Source organism: Microcebus murinus, chromosome 9 (assembly GCF_040939455.1).
Source record: "Microcebus murinus isolate Inina chromosome 9, M.murinus_Inina_mat1.0, whole genome shotgun sequence".
Taxonomy (NCBI): Eukaryota; Metazoa; Chordata; class Mammalia; order Primates; family Cheirogaleidae; genus Microcebus; species Microcebus murinus.
The window spans coordinates 89,137,894-89,156,886 of record NC_134112.1 but is presented as its reverse complement, the minus strand read 5'-3'; the positions used below and the strand labels follow the sequence as shown (position 1 = coordinate 89,156,886).

The following is an 18,993-nucleotide window of genomic DNA, read 5'->3' as shown; positions in this document are numbered from 1 at the left end:
TCTGGCCTGTGTTTTGTAGTGAATTGAAAGAAGAGATGCATTAAAATGGGATTTTTATTGACATAACTGATTGAAACCTTCCAATCCAATTTTGTCCTCCAAGTTTGTATATAGGTGTGTGACCCATCCTGCAACAGAACCACAGACATCCCATCTGTAATTTTTTTTTAAACCTTTTCTTCATGGCATGCAATCTCTAGAAACATGACATCCTTTTTCAGATGACAATAGAGTTGAAATGCCTAGCACTACGATAATACAACAGATAACAAGTAGATAGGTGTTTTTCACTGTTTTTAATTTACTTTGTCACTTAGACCTCCTGAGATCTTGAGAAGTAAACTGGTAAGCCTTGATTTTTGTTAAAATATAATTTTGCATCTGAATATGTTTTAAAATTGCACGCTGTGCTGAGAGCACACAAGCCACTGTGAATAATCTTTATCCAGTGTCAGATTTCCCTTTAATTGTTTGGAAAAAGAGTTGAAGCTTCTTTTCCTTCTCTTCCCTGCTTCTTCCGTAATGTGCCTTAGCTTGTTTTAGCCCAGCTGGGGAACTGCAGCTCTGCCAAGAGGATGGGAGCAGACAGGGTCAGAAGGGGAAGTAATCTGACCACAGCTTCATATTTAATAATCCCCGCAGAACGCTGTGCGTCTAGAGATCATTATATCCTCTTGGCACAAAGAAAGAGGCCCAGGGACGCTGAGTGGCTCTGCCTGATTGCAGAGTTGCTCTTTTCCCCACGAAATGGAGATCGGCTCACAAGGGAAAGGCTGGTTCGGGAGCCACGGGCAGTGCGGGGCATTGATGAAGAGCGTGGCCTATGGCGTCCGAAAGACTTTTTAGGAAGAAATTACCTAACTTCTTTGTGAGTTGGTTTCCCTCTGTAAAACAGGTGGTGAGCACTTTTTTAGTGGTGGTGTTGGCCCGACCTAATGCTCACACAGTGCTTAATACAAAATACGAAGTCAGTGGATGAAAGGTTACAAAGAGAAGGATGGCGTGGTAGAGCCGCTCCAGGGGCAGGGCTGACTTCGCCCCTACCTTGGAGCCCCTGGTCATGTACAGACCATCAAGTGGGGCTGACGGCAGCTGGGCGGACTCTATCCAGAGTTATTGTTCTGCTGAAATATCTGATTCCACAATAACGATTCCCCAGTTTTGAAAAGAGATGTTGAAATCGGAGTCCCATGTATGTTAGGGATGGGATATGTTGACTTCCTGAGCAATGCAGCAGATTTCTTAGGTGGATGTTTCTTTAAAACACGTGGCATATTGCTTTAGTCAAAGAACACTTGGCTAGTTTGCAAAGAGTTGGTTGAAGGATGCAGGGACACCTTATGTATGGAATGTAAGGGCAGGAAGGATAGCTGGGTCTCCTTGAAGCCAGAAAACGGTCTGAAACTGAGGGTGCTGCCTTCAGCTTTTAGGGCCTTTCTTAGTTTCTGGTTTTCTTTTTGTTCATTCTCTTTTTATAGCATTCTACCACATGGTACAGCATTTGACAGTTTGTCACTTGAGGTATTTGAATTGCTGCTTGGCACCCACCAGATCTGGCAACATTATGGCTCGTGTTGTAGAGTCATCTGCCCTGAATGTGGTCACCCAGGCCTGCCTTTTTAACATGAGACGCAGGTTTGCAGAGAATGAGCCTGGAGGGAAGAGCAGGCACAGGAAGCCTGTCGATTACTTCTGTTTTTAGTTAGATTATATAAGAAAAGGAAAGATCTAGAAATTAGTTGTGTTTTTCTAAAGTCTAGAAGCCCAGTTCCCCAAACTGAAACGTGTAGCATTACTCAATGGCACAGTGCCCCGGTAGCATGCTGAGTTTTAATGAGAAAATAATTCCCTTGAAAGTCAATCCTGCCAACCTAAATTTATAAGTTTGCTGTTGTCACTTTATAATAAGCATTGGATATTAATCTTCATGTTCTCTTGAATCTCTTCCAGAGATACGAAGACTATGGAATGACTCCCCCATCAGGCCCATTGCCAAGGTAAGATTTTCAGAACGAAATGTATTATTACTTTCTCACATAGGCTGTTTTTTAAAATTTTGTAAACTCATTTATTTTAGCTAGTGTGAGCAGATTGCAAAACTCTTGAGTTTTGTATATTCTCTTGATCTAACCAGAAGAGGAAAGAAAAAAGTTGGAATTTAAGTTCTACTTCCAGCAACAACAGACTACATAATTTAGACCAGCCCTCTTGCTGAAGACAACTGGAAAAGCTGGACAAAGTATTAAATTAAATTAAAAAAAAAACCAAAAAACCTGAGAGATAACAGTGAAGCAGTCTAAGGTCAAGCTCCAGGAAACCCAGAGAGAGGAGCCCAGTTTGGGGGCCACTGTTCTCCCAGAGACATCTGTGGATTTCATGAGAGGCCACTGGGAAGCCGGGCAAAGCTTTTGACAGACTAATGGGGCTGGGGGTGCGAGGAGGACAGACCCTGGTAAACACCCAGAGGTTTTGAGTTTCGACCCTTAGGTGTTATACTCTAGGAATTGGGGTGAATCATATGTAGATCAGTCCTGCAGGAACTAAAGTTCAGCTTTGAAAGGTGCTCAGGCATTGGTACCTGTCAGAAACAAGTGTAAATCCCTTTTAGAGGAAGATAAAGTCACTCTGGGCCTTACATTGTTGCTATGGTACATGTCTCTCTCTCTCTCTCTCTCTCTCTCTCTCTCTCTCTCTCTCTCTCTCTCTCTCTCTCTCTCTCTCTCTCTCTCTCTCTCTCTCTCACACACACACACACACACAGAGGCATATGAGAGGAAAAGAAAATATAATGTTTCAAAAAAGAAACAGACAATAGAAATGGAACCATAGGTGATCCAGTTATTGGAGTTATCAAACAGAGATTTTAAAATAATTACGCTTTATATGCTTAATACAAAGTTAGGGTCCATTGTCCAGGAAAGTGTAAAAGTACTATTTGATGTTAGACTGTACAATGTCAAGGATTGTGGTGTAGTTTTTAGGACAACTCACTAAAAGAGTGCTGAAAGATTACCTAAATATAATATTATAAGGAGGAATAAACTAATTTTAAAATAATCCAAGAGAAGATAGGAAATGGGAGAAAAAAGAATATAATACTGGCAGGACATACAGAAAGCAGCTATAAAATGATAGAAATCTAAATTAAAATCTAAAAGTAATTATATTAAATGTTAATAACTATTCCAATTAAAAAAAAAGATTAGATTGGATTTTAAAAACTGTATTTGGCTTATGAGACACATCAAAAATATAAAGCTATAGAAAGGATATAGAAGGTTTGAACAACATGATCAACTTGACCTAATTGACTTGCATAGAACACTAGACTTAATAACTGTGAAATTTACCTTCTTTTAATATACATTAAAAAATTTACCATATACTGGGCCATAACAAATTTCAAAGAAGTGAAATCATTCAGAGTATATTTATTAGTCCTAGTAAAATTAAGTTAGAAACCAATAACAAAAGATAACTAGAAAATCCCTACATGTTTGCAAATTACTCTTCTAAAATAACCCAAGATACACTGAAGAAATCACCGTGGAAATTAAAATATAACCTAAAATGAAGAACAGTGAAAATGCAGCATATCAAAAGTTGTGGGATACAGCTATAGTAGTGTTTATGGGGAGAATTTATTGCCTGAAATGAATATATCTGGAAAGAAAAATGACTGAAAATCGTTGATCAATGAATCCTACTCAATATGTGAAAAAAAGAAGATCCAATTAAAGTAGAAGGAAGGAAATAATAAAAATAATGGTATATAAATTAATGAAATAGAAAATAAATACCACATTAGAGAGGACTAATAAAGCCAAAAATTAGTTCTTTGAAAACTAATAAAATTGATAAACTTCTGACAAGCTTGACCAAATAATCTGTATAATAAATTATCAATAAGAAGAATAGAAAGGACACATTAATCCAGATTTCTCATGCCTGCAATCCCAGCCACTCAGGAGGCTGAGGAGGGAGGATTGCTTTGAGGTCTGGAGTTTAAGACCAGCTTGGGCAACATAATGAGACCTCTTTCTTTAAAAAAGTAAAAATTAGCTAGGTGTGGTGGCATGCACCTGTAGTCCGAGCTACTCAGGAGGCTGAGGCAGGAGGATCACTTGAGCCCAGGAATTTGAGGCTGCAGTGAGCTATGATCACTCCATTGCACTTCAGCCTGGGTTACAGAGCAAGATTCTGGGTCTAAAAAGAAAGAAAATAAAAATGATTTTATGAATACATTTTCATTCATAAATTTGAAATGGAAAAATTCCTAGAAAGAGAAAACTTGAATAGTCATATAACTATTTTAAAAATGGAGATCACTATTAAAATTCTACCCACAAGGAAAACTCTAGGCCCAGCTGGCTTAAACAGTGAATTCTGCCAAACACTGAAGGAGGAAAAGGTGCCAGTGTTATACAAATTCTCCCAAGAAATAGAAAAAAGGGAGAACACTCCCTAACTCATTGCGTGAGGCCAGGATCACCGTGATGCCAAGGACAAGGACAAGAGTGCAAGGAAGAAAACATTAAAGGCCAGTTTCTCATGAACCTAGATATGAAAAATTAGAAAGTAAACATCACTGAACATCTCTGGCAATATGTACAAAAGGATATCACATTATAACCAAGTTGGATTTATTCCAGCAATGCAAGGGTGATTTAGCATTTTAAAAATGAAGCTGTATAATTTACCACTTCAAGGAAAATAAAGGAGGAAAATCATCTCCTTTCAATAGATATAGCATGTGATAGAATACAACATCCATTCATGGTAAAAATCTTAGTAAACAAAGAATAGGAGTGAACTTCTCTATTCTGTTAAAAGGCATCTTGGCAAATATTACTTAATGGTGAAAGGTTAAAAGCTTTCCTTCTGAGAACAGGAGTGAGACAGAGGTGCCTGCTCACATTACTTCTGTTCAGGACTGCCCCAGGGGTCCTGGCCAGTGTAACAAGGCAAGGAAAAGAAACAAACAAAAGTAAGGAGTTCAAAGAAAGAAGTAATACGGTTATTATTCACAGATGATTATAATTTTGTATTAGCAAATTCTGAAGTGTCAACACATTAGTTGTTAGAATTAAGGGAATTTAATAAGATCACTAAATAGCAGGACACCTGAACAGCAAGGTAACTGGATACAAGATCAATGTACAAATATCTGTTTTATTTCTGTATATATGCATCAAACAAAAAAGAAATTTTCAAAGGTACCACCTAAAGTAGCATTCAGAAATATAAAACATGTGAAAATAAACCTAACCACAGATGTTTAAGCCCTCTAAAGAAAGATGTTCATGGATTGGACAACTCAATATTTTTAAAATGTCAGTTTTCCCCAAGTGATCTTTACATTTAATGCAATCCCATTCAAAATCCCAGTAGTTTTTTTTAATATATGTAAATTGACAAGCTGATTCTACAATTTATCTGGACATGCAAAGGGTCAGGAATAGCCAAGATGTTTTGAGAGAGAAGAATAAGATGTGAGGACTATTCTAAAAGCTATAAATTACTGTTGAGTAATTAAGATGGTTTGGTATTGCTGTGAGGCTAGACAAGTAGACCAGTACACCACACGTGCGTGGACATTGGTTCATTACAAAGACAGCATTGTAGTAAAGAAGTGAATCACAGAAATCAAACCCACTGTCCCTTCCATGACCAGAGGACACACAGAAGTAGAAATATTGTCAGTTTCCTACTTATTTTACTGTTAACTTTTCTTTATACTTCATTTTCAGAGGGGTTTCTTTATTTTTTCCCACCCTTCCTCCCCTACCCAGGCACTGCTATGTGGTCCAAAGTAAAAAAGGTAACAGTGGCGAGGGGAGCTTAGGTGATGCAGTGCAGAAGTTAGAGATATGGGGGACCCTATCATCTGGTTTGCTCAGGTTAGTCCCAGTCATCAGTAGCTTTCAATCTCAAAGTGTTCCAAGGCCGGGCGTGGTGGCTCATGCCTGTAATCCTAGCACCCTGGGAGGCCTAGATAGGAGGATTGTTTGAGCTCAGTTGTTCGAGACCAGTCAGAGCAAGAGCAAGACCCTGTCTCTACTAAAAAATAGAGAGATTAGCCAGGTGTGGTGGTGTACGCCTGTAGTCCCAGCTACTTGGGAGGCTGAGGCAGGAAGATGCTTGGGCCCATAAGTTTGAGGTTGCTGTGAGCTATGATGACACCACTGCACTCTACCCGGGGCTACAGAGTGAGACTCTGTCTCAAAGAAAAAAAAAAGTGTTTTGGTATGGACAATAAATCTTATTATCATCACCCAAGTTAAAGGAGTCTAGAGTATCTCAGCACACAGTGTAGGATAAAGATGATGCAAATGTAGTCAGCGGGGGGCAGGAGGAAGAATTAAGTGAAGGGCCAGAGCTCCTTGGTGAGTGGAGGGTCCAGGGATTGTGGCTAGGTGGGATGTGGCTCCAGTTTCCAGACCTTGAAGGAGGAGCTGGCCTCACGTTAAGCCCTTAGATCTGTAAAGTCAGAGATGACAGGCATCTCCCTTCTGAGGCCGATCTAAAACAACGTTAGTTTTTTAAAAAGTGTAAAATAGTCTGGGTTTTAAAAAGTGTAAAATAGATAGTCGATTTATGAGATATATTTCAGAAATAACACCATAGAATAAGTGCCAGTCAGTCTCCATTCTCGCTATGCTGGCTTAATCTGTTTCCCTGCCATTTGCATAGAGCTGTAGTAGACTGTAACCTTTTGTTATTCTTGAATTTCTTGAGACTAGTTCTCAGGGCGGGGTCTTTGAGACCCTTTCTGTGGAGGTCTATGAAGTCAAAACTATTTTTGTAATATTCTTGAGAGGTTATTTGCCTTTCTTCATTACGTTGGCACTTGCACTGAGGTGCAAAAGCAGTGGGGGGTGAGGCCGCTGGCCCTTGGCTGCGTCTAGGCAGTGCCAGGTTGTGTGGGTGGCGGTGTGTTCTTCACCGCTGTGTGATCGCAGTCAAAAACAAAGTGCCAGTTTTATGTTAGCATGTCCTTGATGCAGCACTAAAAATTATTAGTTTTATGAAACCTAGACCCTTGAGTCTTTAATAGTCTGTGTGACAAAAGAGGAAATACGTATAAAGCATTTCTGCTGAATATAGGATTTTTAAGGGAAAGCCCATTGTTTGAGTTGAGACTGAACTAACTTCTGTTGTGCTTTTGACTTGAACAAACAACCGACAGACATCATCTTCAGACTTGAGTGTGTTTGGCAGACATTGTCTCGAAAGTGAACAAAGCGAGCCTGTCACTTCAAGAAAAACAACTGACAGTATTTGGTGCTAATGATAAAATTGAGCTTTCAAGTGAAAATTTGAATTTTGGAAACTTTTGTCTGCTGTAGTGAACTTAACAGCTTCCCAGTACCTAAAGACTTTTCTATTAATAGATGAACTCGATGACGATATTAACGAATGAAATTTTTTGATACTGCAAAATGAGATATAACAATATCAAGGTCTGCACAACTCAGTGAACTAGTATTTTTCCAAATGACAGATGTTATAAAATCATGCATGGGTTAAAGATCCATTCAAAGTACAAGATGGAGCTGTGGGTTTTAATGTAATGGAGTATGAAAAGTTCATCGATATTGTCTCAGATTTCACATTGCAACTAACCCCCAAGGAACTACCACTTGACAAGTTTAGGTGTGGTATCAAGAAGAATATCTGAAATATTCTTCAAATATTATCTGAAAAGGCTATTAAAATACTTCTCCCATCTATACATTTTCTGTGAGGGAGCATTTTCTTCTTGAAATAACATACGGCAACTGATTGAATGCAAAGTATATGAGAATCCAGGTACCTTCTATTAAGGAAATTTGAACAAAATATAGAAGAGTGGCACTCTTCTCACTAATTTTTTTTGGCGAGGGAGAATTTAGCTGATTTCATGAAAAATGTTATGTTAATATGTAATAGGTTTATGTTGTTGTTTTTACATGAATTTTTAAAATAAGTATTTAAAAAATGTTTCAGTTTTAATTCCTTATATGGTGAATATTGGTAGATGTTAATATAATCCACATAAATAAAAGCTCGTGGGAGTCCTTGGGAATTTTATGAGTAGAACAGGGTCTGGAAACCAAAAGGTTTGAGAAGCGCTTAGAACACTGGTTCGATGGGCAGCAGGATCATCACTGCGGAGTTTTAAAAACTGCCAGGGTCTGGGTCCCACCTCTGGAGATCCTGTGCGCGTTTGTCTGGGTGCGGCGTGGGCGTCCCGTGCTCACGTGGGTGGTGCTGACGTGCAGCAGGGTGACAGCCACGGCGCTGGCCAGAGGCTAGAGACAAACAGGCCCCGGAACCTCAGCTGTGTCTCTGTTTGCTCTGGAAGGTAAAGCATTTCTTCCATTTTTTTTTAAATGGAAAAAAATGTATCCCGTGGTCGCACAGGGATTGGTCAGCATCGGCTGTGCTCCGGGCGCTGGGGGTGGGGTGGGAGCAAACAGAAGTGAATAGGATCCCTGCTCTCAGGCGGCAGGGGAAGCGTCTCCTGCGGTCAGGCAGGTAGACAGATGGGGCTCATCCTGCTGTCGTGTTGAGCGCCTGAGAAGATCTCGGAGCCGGGGTGTGCTGATGCTCACGTGTGCTCTGCCCGCAGGCCGAGCCTCGGCCCCGGTTTGCTGCCGTCTCCGGAGCTGGCACCGCCCGAGCCCCAGCAGCCGCAGGCAGCGGCCGAAGCTCCGTTTGCTGCCCGCGGGATCTACGCTGAGGAGATGCAGCCGTCGGTGGCCCGGCCCCGGCCTGTCGGGGGCACCACAGGTACACGTGGCTGTTCAGCTTGCATTCCTGAGCCGTGGGACGTTGGTTTTTTGGCTAAATTGGGAAACACTGCATGTCAGACTTCCCGGAGCATCCGTGCCCAGCGCGCAGCCGCCGCTTCCCCTGGTCAGGGCTGTCGTCCCTCGGACCCCGGCAGAGTGCAGGCAGGGGCGCTGGGAAGCTCGGGGTGCCTGAGGTCCCCAAGGCTGGCATGTGCCGGTCTGCCCTGAACCAGCCCCTTCACGGGGAATTCGCAGCTCGCTTCCTCCAGAAGAAACATTTCTGGATCTTCACGGTAATCTGGAAGGTCTGTCTGAGCACCTGGTGTGGCATGAAAAGGCGTTTGTTTTAAAGAAGGTGCTTTTCCAGCTTGTAATGAACAAGTTGCTTGACAGTGACTGGAGGGAGATTTTTGTTTTCTTTGGTCAATTCTAGGAGGGCACAACCACTGTTTCCTCCTTCTACCTTTGTTAGTATCGTCTCCTTCCCTTTCCTTACTTGTCATTATTTCCCGTCCCCTGCCTGAGTCTTGTCTCCTCTGCTGCTGCACATGTGGGCAGAGTCCACAGTGCAGGGCCTGCGGGAAGCCGGTGGCCACTGTGGCACAGTTCTAGCTCCTCTCTGCTCGTTCAAACCCCGAATTGTCTTAGCATCACTACTAGTGACCAGGGCAGCTTCCACCTGATAATGCAACAGTGAAAGATCACGTTTTCTGAAATGATCTAATCACTTTTCCATTTTTATGTCTTTGCACACAGCTTTTTTTTTTTTTTTCCTTTAGTATTTAAAGGGTTTTCCTTTCAGTACCCTTTGAAATTCAGGTAAATTTGTTTTTGGAGAGCTCTGTCACCTGGGCTAGAGTGCAGTGGTGTCGTCATAGTTCACTGCAACCTCAGACTCCTGGTCTCAAGTAATCCTCCCTTCTCAGCCTCCCAAGTAACTGGGACTACAGGCATGTGCCAGCCACCATGCCCAGCTACTTTTTTCTATTTTTAGTAGAGAAGGGGTCTCATTCTTGCTCAGACTGGTCTTGAACTCACGACCTCAAGCTATCCTCCCACCTCAGCCTCCCAGAGTGCTAGGATTATAGGCCTGAGCCACCGTGTCTGGCCTTGTGTTAATTGTTGAACCCAGAACAAATCCTCCTGAAATTCAGTGGAAGCTTGATATTCATGAGTGATTTGTCCTGAGGTCTTTGTAAATCCCCAGATTTTCAAATATAACTCTAGTTTACAATTGATTTCCCTAATAAGTCCAACAGAAGTGTAAGTGGAGCAGCAGAAACCCCCTTCCAGACACGTAGTAAGGGGCACTGCTTACTTGTAGGTTGATAAGCAGTGCCCAGCATGGCTTAGCAAAGATTCTTATATGACAGGTGTCTGCAGTTCAAACTTGTACCTCCAAATTACTCCTTTATTTCATAAAACTTCAACTCACAAATAGTTGGTACTATAAGAGCTATACTATTTGTGAATCCTGTTCAGTGTTCCTGAAAGATCTGCATAGTTTAAGATCCGGAACTCTGTTTCTTATAAAGCTCTGCACGTGTTGAAAAATTCATAAAGTTTGTTATCATCTTACTGTATTTTATTATAAAAGTTCAAAGTCCCTTGTTTATTTTCCCCATTCATTTCTTCACCCTCCGTTTTGAAACTTTAATGAGAGGAACCATTACATGTTAAATCATTAATTTTGCTATTTTCTAACTTTCTGGAGAATATACACCTTTATATTGTCATCAAGAAAGTAATTTATTTCATATTGGATGAGAGCCTAAAGGGAAAAAAAGTAGTTTAGGCTAATTCCAAATTTGCAATAATTGGTGTATATTTTTTTTCCATTGTGGTCTTCTAGGAGGTTCTTGCATTTTGCATTGTCTGTTAGCTAATAAAATAAATAATGTATTCTGATATCCTACAGGATTTCCCATACTTTACAGGTGCTTTGCTTTGCAGTGAGTCTTGTTTCTCCTGTTAATTGTTGTGTATTTGAACCTTGCTGCACATATATCCTAAACAAAATTCAGAAGTACTAATTTTTAATTAAAAAGTCTAGAAGAATATAGAAGTTGTATGTGTCAAACATTTGAAAGTTATTTTTAATTTCTAATAATAGATGAAATTATGTAAACATTTGTAATGGAAATGTTAAGATCTAATAGACTAGTTACCTTTTTGACTGTGGAAAATTATCAAATGTGTGTGTCTAAAACTGGCCAAAACCAAAATAGTACCTAGGGAAAATTTACTGCAGATTGTGGCCAAGACGTATATGTACTATAGAGGGTAACTCATATAAATCGATAAAGGTGCGAACCTGAAAAGATCAGTGAGCAGAGGACAAGACTAAAGAATGCAACAAGAGAAATATATACATGTGTTTAGCGTATAAAAGTAAACATAGTGAAAAGGCCCAATTTTGAAAATTATTTAAAAATGCAGATTAAAACCACAGTGAGATCTACCCAAAAGATCCAATGACACTCTACAAAAAAGACACCTGCACTCGAATGTTTATAGCAGCACAATTCATAATTGCAAGGCTGTGGAAACAGCCCAAGTGTCCATCAATCCAAGAATGGATTAATAAAATGTGGTATATGTATACCATGGAGTACTATTCAGCTCTAAGAAACAATGGTGACATAGCACATCTTATATTTTCCTGGTTAGAGCTGGAACCCATACTATTACGTGAAGTTTCCCAAGAATGGAAAAACAAGCACCACATATACTCACCAGCAAATTGGTATTAACTGAACAGCACCTAAGTGGTCACATAGGTACTACAGTAATAGGGTATTGGGCAGGTGGGAGGGGGGAGGGGGGCGGGTATATACATACATAATGAGTGAGATGTGCACCATCTGTGGGATGGTCATGATGGAGACTCAGACTTGTGGGGGGAGGGGGGGAAATGGGCATTTATTGAAACCTTAAAATCTGTACCCCTATAATATGCCGAAATAAAAAAAAAAGGAAAAAAAATCACAGTGAGGTACCATTCCAATCATGAAATTATTTTTATGATAATGCGGTATGGTAAAATTAGCATATTCTTTATCTGTCCGGTGGGGACATGTTACTAATTACCTCCTGAGGTGGTTTGGCTGGTTAAAGAAGATGACAAGTATAAAGTGCTCAAAATAGTGCCTGGCATGTCATAAACTTCTAATAAATATTAGCTGCCATTATTATTATCACTATTATATTAATCCCAGTGGTGGTGTAAATCATTAAACTTTGGAAAGCAGTTTGGCGATAGGACTTGTGGAACCTTTGATTTGGTAATTTCACTTCTGGGAACCCAGGCTCATGCTCTCCCTAAAATCCAAAATAATGGGGGAAAACTACATAGGCCAAGATGTTTATCACAGCATTATTCGTAATCACAAAACATTGTTAGTTCCCCTAAATACCCAGTGATAAGGGTATCCATGAGTAGATTGTTCAGCTATTTAAAACCGAGAGAGCCAGGTGCAGAAGCTCACACCTGTAATCCCAGCACTGGGATGATCAACTGAGGCTAGGAGTTTAAGACCAGCCTGGGCAACATAGCAAGACCCCATTTCTAAAAACAAATTTTTTTTAATTACCTGGGGCAGGGGTGTGTGTGCCGCCTATAGTCTTAGCTACTTGGGAGGCTGAGGCGGGAGAATCACTTGAGCCCAGGATGCTAGCCTGGACAGAGAGACCCTGTCTCTCAAAATGAATCAATAAATGAATGTAAGGCATAAAAAAAAAACCAGAAAGGGAGAATTTAAGATTTACCATTTGCCTCCTATGTGTTTGACACTTGATCTATTTTATCTCTTTTAATTCTTGAAATAACCCTTTGAGGGGGATTTGTATCCCCGCTGGAAAAGTGAAGGGTCTGTCGGGGCTCAGCGGGAGCAGTGGCCAGTGGCTCAGGGTCACGCTGCGTGGACAGCTGAGCTGGAATGCGGCCTGCTGGGCTCGATGTTGAATCATGGGAGAAGCCTGTGCTGTATTGTTAAATGAACAAAGCAGGATGCAGAATCATGTCTGAATTATGATTCCAACTACTCTTGTGGTTTAACACAAAAGGTATGCTTCTCTCCCTGTGTGGTTGTTTGAAGCTTTGGGACCGATGGGGAACACTGTGTAGCATTTGTAGCTCTTTGCAGATTTGCTCAGAAGGTGTCTGTTGGGCAAGCAGTACTGATAGCCCTGGTGATTTTAATAGGACCAGGGTTTGCAGTAACTGACAAGTGCTCCAGTAGATTGCATCGCTCTGGCCAGAGCCTGGAGAGTTCTCCTGACCTTTAGTTATCGTTGTATGTCCAAATAAAATTGTTGAGGAGTTATTTTTTTTTACTGTAGTTGATTAGGAAGGTTGTTAATTAGACAACTGGAGTAGGAGTACCCTTAAGGATGGAAGAGGCCACCTCCTGTGCCTCTGTGAATGCTCGCGGCCTTTGCAGTACTAGTCTGAGCATCACGGGTCAACTTCATCTTGGCAATGTTTGGAGATAAGTATTCTATTTCACGGTGCTTAAAGATCACTGTCAACTGGGTGTGGTGGCTCATGCCTGTAATTCTAGCACTCAGGAGGATCTCTCAGGGTCAGGAGTTCGAAACCAGCCTGAGCAAGAGCGAGACCCCATCTCTACTAAAAATAGAAAGAAATTAATTGGCCAACTAAAAATATATAGAAAAAATTAGCCAGGCATGGTGGCACATGCCTGTAGTCCCAGCTACTCGGGAGGCTGAGGCAGGAGGATTGCTTGAGCCCAGGAGTTTGAGGTTGCTGTGAGCTAGGCTGATGCCACGGCACTCTAGCCAAGGCAACAAAGTGAGACTCGTTTTCAAAAAAAAGTCACTGTTCCCTCCCTTAATTTGCAATATAGGGATATTTTCCATATGCCACAAGTCGATGAGGGAGAAAAATATTGTTTGATGCCTGGCTTTTATAGGGACACGGGCTGCAGATGTCCAAGTGTAGGAGAATCAGCTTCGGAGAGTCCTCTGGCTTTGCCATCAGGATACCTCACCGATGAGGCTGAGCGGGTGGCTTTATTTGTGCGGTAGCTAAGTTATGGAAAGAATAAGAGTATCATGAAAAGTCCTTTCATATTTTGAATTCAAATGAATACCTACCCTGCCTTTTAAGAAAAAATGCATATCGTATATCCAGCTCCTTGTGAATCTCGAAGTCACAAGCAGGAAGGAGCCGGCCTTCAGCTTCATGGCTGTTAGCCTCTGTATTAAAAGGAACAAAGATCTCAACCATCTGTTTTTTGTAAGTGCCATTTCTTGACGTAGAATGGGTGCCCTGTTTGAACAGTGTCCGGCACCCCTGGCCCTCACCGGGGTGCGGTGGTCGGAGCTGACGGCTGGCGGGGTCTTCCTTGGCAGCCTCACCCTCCTGCAAATGCTGACCAGACCTCTCCACCGTGTTCCCTCCAGGCTCCCAGATCCAGCACCTGACGCAGGTGGGAATCGCTAGCAGAATCGGAGCTCAGCCGGTGGAAATCCCAGCCAGCAGAGGCGGCCAGTACGGGGGCGCGGTCTGGCCTTCCTACGGGGAGGATGAAGCCGGGCGGAGAGAGGCCGTGAGTACCTTGCGTTTGGGTCGTCCTGAAACGTTCAGACATAACCACTTAGTGTAGCTGCTTCTGCTTTGGGGATCTCTTTTCGAAACCGACATTAAAAAAGGTTTTAATCGCCTTCACTTCCTCCCTCTTGTTTGTGTTATTGCTCACAGTTTTTAGCATCTGCCTTTTGGAAAGTGTGTAGTTTCTCTTGAGGCAGATTTCAGACTTTAGTGACTTTGAACCTGTAGGTGACTAAAATCTGGACTTTGTCATCAGTGTGATTGCTATGTAAACATTCATGATCTTACATCCCATTTGTGCCTTGCTGTGAGCTTATTAGTGTCATTTGCATTATGACCCACTTGAGGATTAGGTGACTGTGTAACAAGCACACAGTTGGGAGCATTTTAAGGCACACGTTGTCTTTTTGAGGCTTATAATCACTCACTCAATATAGACACAGGTTATTTCTACAAGGGTTTTCATTCATTTTTCTCAAAAATTTTATATCCTTGGCGGATAAATTAATGAAATTTGAAAATACAAACCAAAATGTTACCTTTTGTTTTATCCTTATGCTACACCTTTCATTGCATTTCTGTGCCTTTGCAGCAGACACAGGCTGGATGCTCTCACTCAGTGGGAGGAAGTTAACTTTTGAATATGCTTTTTTCCCTAAAAGAAACATCGTTATAGGCTCAGGTATCTGCTTTTGGGTTGCTGCGGTTTTTCTTTTATTTGGCCTTCCTTGTGTCCCACTCAGCTTCACGAGATGTTTGGGTTTCCCTTCAAACTCCATAATGCTCACTTTGAAGTGCCTCTCAATCACTGTTAGGAGAAGCAAAACGCAGAAATAACCTAGGGCTGGAATGCCGTGTTTATCTCGCTAAAAACTTGCCCTTAGCATACTTTTTTTCAGTACCCAGATTTAGTATTCTTACATGTAAATGTAAAGGGAGATTTTTTTCCCCACTGGAAAAAACATGAAGAAAAATCACTGAAAAGTGTAGTAATTCTTGTCAACCTAATGCCAAATCTGTATGCTGCAAATGTCAGCAAAACGATTGTATGCGTTAGTGCAGATGACTTGCTAAAGACAAGGCTCTACAGAGACAGAAGACAGAGGGCAGTTAGATAAGGTGGAAAATGGTTTTGTGATCTTGTTTGGGGTCTGTGGTCACAGTATGTGCTCCCACGCACACCCTCCCTGGGCTCCATCCCAGGGCAAAGGCAGATGTTCCCCTTGTCAGTCCCTTTTCCGGCTCTGCCAGCTGCCTTCAGGTCTCCTCAAGTGTCCCCGCCTGACCTTTCACCTCCATGGGGTCCTCCAGCAGGGCGTGGGCAGTAGGGGTCCTGTTGGAGCACTGAGATGTCGGGTGGGAGATGGCAGAGGTACCCCTGGGAGCATTCCCAGTGCCAGTTTGAATTTGATTTTCCTGCTTGTTTTTACTTGGGAAGTACAGTAACGTTTGCCATGTTTTTCAGACACACATGCTCGGACATCAAGAATATTCTTCTTCACCGCTATTTCAGGTGCCAAGGACTTCAGGCAGGGAGCCCTCAGCTCCTCCCGGGAACCTCCCCCACCGAGGGCTGCAGGGCCCCAGCCTGGGCTACCCCACCAGCTCCACAGAAGACCTGCAGCCCGGTCACTCCTCAGCCTCTCTCATCAAAGCGATCCGCGAGGAGCTGCTCCGGCTCTCCCAGAAACAGAGCGCCGTGCAGAACTTCCATAGCTGATCGGGCTCGCCTGCAGATTTGCCAAGTATCCGCTTCCCGTGGAAGCAAGACCAAAAGAAAATCAACTGAGTGGGTGTTTTTAAGAAGAATTAGCGTCTCCTGGGCCAGCTGCCCAAGTAAGGGAGCAAGTTGCTATTTTAGAAGATGCCATAAGTCATGTGACAGCTCACGATCCTTTACTGTGTTGGCAATTTTGTGAGCACTTGGGTTCAGGTGAAAGTTACATACTTTGGCCAAAAGCCGGCAGCACTTCACAAAACAAAACACAAACCCAAGCTAACAAAATTACTAAATCCGTCTCCTTTTTAAAGGCAAAACATTAAAATGTGTAGATGGTATAAGGATTACAGGAATTACGTGTTTCCATGGGATTCAGTCTGATGTGTACGATGAACCTGCTGCTTTGTTTTTCTGAGAAAAGAGATTTGAAGACGTTTTATTAACAGCTTGATTTCCCTCTTTTACTCCATAGGAACTTATTTTAATAGTAACATTAACAGCAAGAATACTAAGACTGTTTGGGAATTTTAAAAAGCTACTAGTGAGAAACCAAATGGCAGGTTGTAGAGCCTGGTGACTCCAAACGAAGCCATCACTGCATTCCTCCTCCTCCTCCTCCTTCTTCTGGTGCTACAGCTCAGCTCCAAGGGCCCCTTCCCCTTTACGTCTGAGATGCAAGTTTGGCTTTTCCAGTGGAAGAATATGTTGAAGGTTTCATTTTCTTCTAGGGAAAAAAAAATCCTCCCAAACAGGGGAAAAAGCTCAATATTTATTTGGTTATTCAAAATACATAACATATCCAAGTTCAGATTTACGATCCTTAATCGCGTTTGCTGTTTGCTAATTGCGCACGTGCGACTCCTGGGAGCACCCCCTTTCAGCACCTGTGTTAAGGCCAGTCCTGTAGAATGAGGCTTGGAAGAGGTCCTAACGGATCCCTGCACCTTGCTGGTGATTTGCTCACAAATTCTGTTTGAATGAGAAATCTTACATAAGCAAAAGTTATTTATAAAAGTTCCTAGGACTACCAAATTGTCATGACCACATCCCTTAGTAATCACATTCCCTGTGTTCAAGATCTGGAAATGCAATTGAGTTCAGGTCAGCCTCTCTGCAGTGGATCAAGAAATGTAAAGTAGAGCTTTGTGACCACAAGAGAAAGGAGAGAGTTGCCTCCCATGTCTGATTTTATTGGGGTACTACTCTGTTGAGTGACTGTTAAAACTATCTTAGCCACTTTGGGTTTGAGAGAAGGGATCGTCTCTGTTAAGATCTACTCCTGCAGTATAGGCCTTTCCCCACTTCCCAAATTATAGCAAGAAAGATGGCCACGAGGGCTATTCTGTTTTCTGGTGCCTGAGTGAAACTCAGAAGAAAAGCTGGCTTAGATAAGAGATTTGCACTGCGAACCTCTTTTTATTAGATCAGCTAACACAGTCATGCATTGCCTAACGGCGGGGATACGTTCTTAGAAATGTGTGCTTAGGCGATTTCATCATTGTGCGAACAGCAAAGTGCACTTGCACAAACCTAGACGGTATGGCCTGCTAACACCTAGTCTATTTGGTGTAGCCTTTGCTCCCAAGCTGCACACCTATACCGCACGTTACTGTGCTGAATACCGTAGGCAGTTATAACACAGTGGTAAGTATTTGTGTCTCTAAACATAGAGAAGGAACAGTAAGAATATGGTATTATAATCTTACGGGTCCACTGTCATATATTTGGTCCACCATTGGCCAAAACATCGCGATGTGGTGCATGACTATACTTTTAGCTAAATAACAGATGAACAGGTAGGATTTGGGGCTCTGACTAATCAAAACCTGTTTATCTGTGTCAAGTTTTAAGAACCATAAAATAGCTAAAGTGGATTTTCAAACTGTGATCATTGGGTTTCAGACTCATATCTCAATACTTCATTAATTAAGCCTGCCATTCAGACTTAAGAGTCTTACAATGTGGGGAAGGTTGGTTCTGGGAAGTGAGAATGTACCCATTTTTTTTTTTTTTTTTGAGACAGAGTCTAGCTTTGTTGCCCAGGCTAGAGTGAGTGCCGTGGCGTCAGCCTAGCTCACAGCAACCTCAAACTCCTGGGCTCGAGCGATCCTTCTGCCTCAGCCTCCCGGGTAGCTGGGACTACAGGCATGCGCCACCATGCCTGGCTAATTTTTTATATATATATCAGTTGGCCAATTAATTTCTTTCTATTTATAGTAGAGACGGGGTCTCGCTCTTGCTCAGGCTGGTTTTGAACTCCTGACCTTGAGCAATCCGCCCGCCTCGGCCTCCCAAGAGCTAGGATTACAGGCGTGAGCCACAGCGCCCGGCCAAGAATGTACCCATTTTTCATCTGTACACCTCTGAAAGAGAAGGGGTACAGGAGAACAGGTCTCTCAAAGATGTTAAATAAAGGGCTGGCGACTGCTGGTCAGGTGATCCCCAGAGGTTCCAAAGAGTGTGGGAGAGGAGGTTCCTTCCGGGCTTGATTTCTTACCTCCTGAACACCAGATTCTCTCCAAAGTGGAATGTCTTTGCATGTCACTCAGAAATATCAGGTTTCATGAATATGGTATTGAGAATTTCAGATATCCAAGCAGAATTTTTTTTTTTTTTTGAGATGAGTCTCATTCTGTTGTCCCAGCTAGACTGCAGTGGTGTCATCATAGCTCACTGCAACCTCAAACTCCTGGGTTCTAGCGATCTTCCTGCCTCCCAAGTAGCTGAGACTATAGGTGTAAGCCACCACACCTGGCTAATTTTTAAAAATTTTTGTAGGCATAGGGGTCTCACTAGGTTGCCCAGGCTGGTCTTGAATTCCTGGCCTCATGCACTCCTCCCACCTTGGCCTCCCAAAGTGCCGCGATTACAGATGTGAGCCACCGTGCCCAGCTCCAAGCAGAGTTTTATTATGGATACGC

General features: G+C 42.3%; 1 protein-coding gene across 1 annotated transcript in view; it reads left to right on the top strand.

Annotated features, from left to right (window-relative positions):
- Positions 1-18,088, top strand: part of KIAA1549 (KIAA1549 ortholog) — a 119,976-nt gene extending 101,888 nt beyond the window's left edge. Inside the window, exons 19-22 of the mRNA XM_076006226.1 lie at positions 1,951-1,997; positions 8,615-8,775; positions 14,205-14,350; positions 15,866-18,088. Of these exons, the coding sequence (XP_075862341.1) occupies positions 1,951-1,997; positions 8,615-8,775; positions 14,205-14,350; positions 15,866-16,072 (561 nt within the window). The 3' untranslated portion in view covers positions 16,073-18,088. The remainder of the gene's footprint in view (positions 1-1,950; positions 1,998-8,614; positions 8,776-14,204; positions 14,351-15,865) is intronic.
- Positions 18,089-18,993: the final 905 nt, after the last annotated feature.